Source organism: Salvelinus namaycush, chromosome 12 (genome assembly GCF_016432855.1).
Source record: "Salvelinus namaycush isolate Seneca chromosome 12, SaNama_1.0, whole genome shotgun sequence".
NCBI classification, from domain to species: Eukaryota; Metazoa; Chordata; class Actinopteri; order Salmoniformes; family Salmonidae; genus Salvelinus; species Salvelinus namaycush.
In genome coordinates, this window is record NC_052318.1 from 24,925,733 (window position 1) to 24,929,476 (window position 3,744).

Sequence of the window (3,744 nt, forward strand, 5' to 3'; positions counted from 1 at the left end):
TTCAACTATATATACTAGGCAATGTCAGACGAAGGCCCTCGTTATTTTGTGTTACTTTTACTTTCGTTTATTTAGTAAATATTTTCTTAAGTCTTTCTTTAGGGCTTGTAAGTAAGCATTTCATGGTAAGGTCTACACCGGTTGTATTCGTTACATGTGACAAATAACATTTGATTAGGTCATTGATACAGATTAGGAATAACAAGGTCCAATTATCCAATCCTCTCTTGGCCCTGGTAGATGCACAGCAGTTTAAACAAATTCTCTATAAACATAACTACATGTATAATCATGAAAACTGTAATAATGCATTTTAGAAAGTAATATTTCATGATCAACTGTGTCAAACACTTTGGATATATCTAAAGATGCCAAGAGGGTATTCACTGTTAAGGGCTGTAAATATTTTATCCACAAGTTGCAAAAGAGCAAGTTGCAAAATATCTGTAGAGTAGTTCTTACAAAAACAAATTGGTGCTTATATTTAACTACACATGACAGTAATTCTTATTTACAATGATGGCCTAATACAGTGTTGATTTAAATGTGGCAACATTCTCCTACACACCAATTCTTCTAGGATTTTAGAAAAACATGGTAGTACAGATATATTCTTGACTCTTACTTTCCTGATTCCATTTGACAAAGGCACCCCCTACCATTTGAAAGGTACATGAAAGGGGACACCACAACAGAGTGCTGAAGTAAAAGATATTCAGCCAATGTTTGGTTTACATTTAATTTACTGATTACATGGGTAATGCCAGGACGGCAACAAGTTAAAAACATGGGTATCCAGCTGTACAACCAGAATGTTTATAGGGATATCTGGGATAAGTGTTTTGTGGTCTGCTGTGGTCGATTTCTCAAAAGAGAGCAGTCTCAGTCCATTATTCTTCCACCTCCCTCCATGGTTTGGGTTGGACCTTCCCAACTGGAGACAGATTCCATGTGATGCCGGTTTGTGTTAGTACCTGAAAACGAGGACAGATGTTGAGCATCCCAAATAACAAATGTGTGTACACAGCAAGTTAGGATTTATGTTGGTGTGGGGAAAGAATAATACACACAAGAAAGACTAGGCTATACAAATGTTATACACTGTTTTAGGCCTACTATAACTTGGCACAACAAAGATTAAAATAAACATACAAATCCCCAGACTGATACACAGAACACGAATCCTCCAACCATCAGGCCAGTGCCATACTTGGCATGGAATTCAGGGGCATGCGTCGAACTGAGCCTCACATGACGGGCACCTTGTCCTGCATTGAATAGATAAAACAAAAATGTAAAGGAAAAGGCACAACATCCACACAGTGATTTTATGTCAGTGATTCAGAGGTCATGAGCCCTTGGATATTTTGTATTTATTTAACTAGGCAAGTCAGTTAAGAACAAATTCTTATTTACAATGACGGCCTACCCTGGTCAAACCCGGGCGACGCTGGGCCAATTAACAGGCTTCGGAATTCGAACTACTCCGTTTTAGCACCCCAGAACTTCTCTCTCATCTTATCCAAAGAGTGGTGGGGTGGAATGTCAAGATTACTTCTGCACGGTTTAACTATATTGTCATGTTGGATTATTATATTAAAAAGTACATCGGTATCTTGAGTATCTGACTTTAACACCAAAATGCCCTTGAGTATGTTAAAATGGTGCAATCGCTAACCAATACATGACTCTGGGGAAGGGGTGAGGTGAGGACAGCTAGCTAGGAGGCAAGTTGACATTGTAAGTGACCATCTAATTGTGCTCCTCATTGCCTGTAAATGAGTGTCAAGGCAAACTAACCTAACAATGACAAGAATTGCACGAAACAATAACACAGACCTGACCAATGTTCAAAGTGGACTTAGCTAAGTAAAGAACCTTCAACAACTAACTTAGCTAGCGAACGCAAGCCAAATAACGTTACTAGATACTACTACAATCACTGTCAGTCAATTTACAAGCGCTAACGTAATATGGTTAAATTAGGTAGGCTAGCTCACTACAGACTAAGTTAGCTGTCAGATAGTTTAGCTAGGCTAAGTAAGGACAGTCACTTATAACACTGAAAAATAATTTCCAGTTTACAGAAATGTTCAAACAGACACAAGATGAAGGAGCAGCAATCTATCCCTTTTAAACGATCTCTTACCGGAGACGTTCAGAGCTGCTTTAGTAAACCGAAGCATGTTGACTCTAGTTCGTAGATACCCTTGAAGATCAAACTGGAAGAACGTTTACGACAATTACCGGAAACTGGTTAAAAGTAACTCATACGCGTATGCGCATAATGTGCTAAACCTCGGTTAGTGCTATCTGAGATCCTTCGGACGTCCCTACCTTAAACCCTAATCCTAACCTTAACCCTAACCCTCACCTTAACCATTTTACACGTCAACTTCAATGGGGTAACGTCAGAGTTGGGAAGTCCCAAGGGCGGCGCATAGCAAGGACCAAACATGATCAGCTATTTTTTAGCAATTTTAGAAACTGTTCCTACTTCTTCAAATCAAATTGTATTAGTCACATGCTTCATAAACAACCGGTGTGGACTACCAGTGAAATGCTTACGGGCCCTTTCCAACAATGCAGAGAGAAAGAAAATAGATAAATAATACAAAAGTAAAACACATAATAATAAAAGTAATAATAGATACACAATGAGTAACGATAACTTTGCTATATTCAAGGGGTACCAGTACTGAGTCGATGTGCAGGGGTATGAGGTAATTGGTGTAGATATGTACATATAACTTGGAATAAAGTGGCAGATAGTAAACAGTTGCAGCAGTGTATGTGATGAGTAAAAAAGTTAGTTTAAAAAGGGTCAATGCAGATAGTCCGGGTAGCTATTTGGTTAACTATTTAACTAACTATTTAGCAGTCTTTTGGCTTGAGGGTAGAAACGGTTCAAGAGCCTGTTGGTTACAGACTTGATGTATCGGTACCGAATGCCGTACGTTAGAGAGAACAGTCGATGACTTGGGTGGCTGGAGTCTTTTTTAGGGTCTTCCTCTGACACCGTCTGGTATAGAGGTCCTGGATGGTATGATGTACTGGGCCGTCCGCACTATCCTCTGTAGCACTTTGCGGTCAGATGCCAAGCATTTGCCATACCAAGCGGTGATGCAGTCAGTCAATATGCAGTTGTATAACTTTTTGAGGATCTGAGGGCCCATGCCAAATCTTTTCAGCCTCCTGAGGGGGAAGATGCATTGTCGTTCCCTTTTCATGACTGTGTTGGTGTGTTTGGACCATGATAGATCCTTAGTGATGTGTACACCGAGGAACTTGAAGCTCTTGACTCGCTCCACTACAGCCCCGTCGATGTGAATGGGGACGTGCTCGGCCCTCCTTTTCCTGTAGTCCACAATCAGCTCCTTTGTCTTGCTGGCATTGAGGGAGATGTTGTTGTCCTGGCAGTCTCTAAGCTCCTCCATATCGGATGTCTCATCGTCGTGATCAGGCCTACCAACGTTGTGTCGTCTGCAAACTTACTGATGGCGTTAGAGTCGTGCGCGGCCACTTAGTCATTGGGTGAACAGTGGGTCCAGGGTGTCTGGGATGATGGTGTTGATGTGAGCCATGACCAGCCTATCAAAGCATTTCATGGCTACAGATGTGAGTGCACAGGGTGATAATTATTTAGACAGGTTACCCTGGCTTTCTAGGGCACAGGAACTATGGTGGTCTGCTTGAAACATGTACTACAGACTGGGTCGGGAAGAGGTTGAAAATGTCAATGAA

At 41.0% G+C, this 3,744-nt stretch overlaps 1 protein-coding gene across 1 annotated transcript; it reads right to left on the bottom strand.

The window, feature by feature from the left end:
- Positions 1-284: 284 nt before the first annotated feature.
- On the bottom strand, positions 285-2,282 carry LOC120056509 (cytochrome c oxidase subunit 7B, mitochondrial-like). The gene is made up of 3 exons (XM_039004686.1): positions 2,150-2,282; positions 1,153-1,268; positions 285-974 (listed from the first exon to the last, which is right to left on the bottom strand). Exons 1-3 carry the CDS (start codon positions 2,184-2,186, stop codon positions 891-893), a joined length of 237 nt encoding a protein of 78 aa, XP_038860614.1. The 5' UTR covers positions 2,187-2,282; the 3' UTR covers positions 285-890.
- Positions 2,283-3,744: the final 1,462 nt, after the last annotated feature.

Coding starts and splice junctions, on each gene's coding strand:
- LOC120056509 (XM_039004686.1), bottom strand. CDS start 2,186: ATGCTTCGGTTTACTAAAGCAGCTCTGAACGTCTCCG. Junction 1,269..2,149: donor AGCAGCTCTGAACGTCTCCG/GTAAGAGATCGT, acceptor TATTCAATGCAG/GACAAGGTGCCCGTCATGTG. Junction 975..1,152: donor GTGTATCAGTCTGGGGATTT/GTATGTTTATTT, acceptor CCTCGTTTTCAG/GTACTAACACAAACCGGCAT.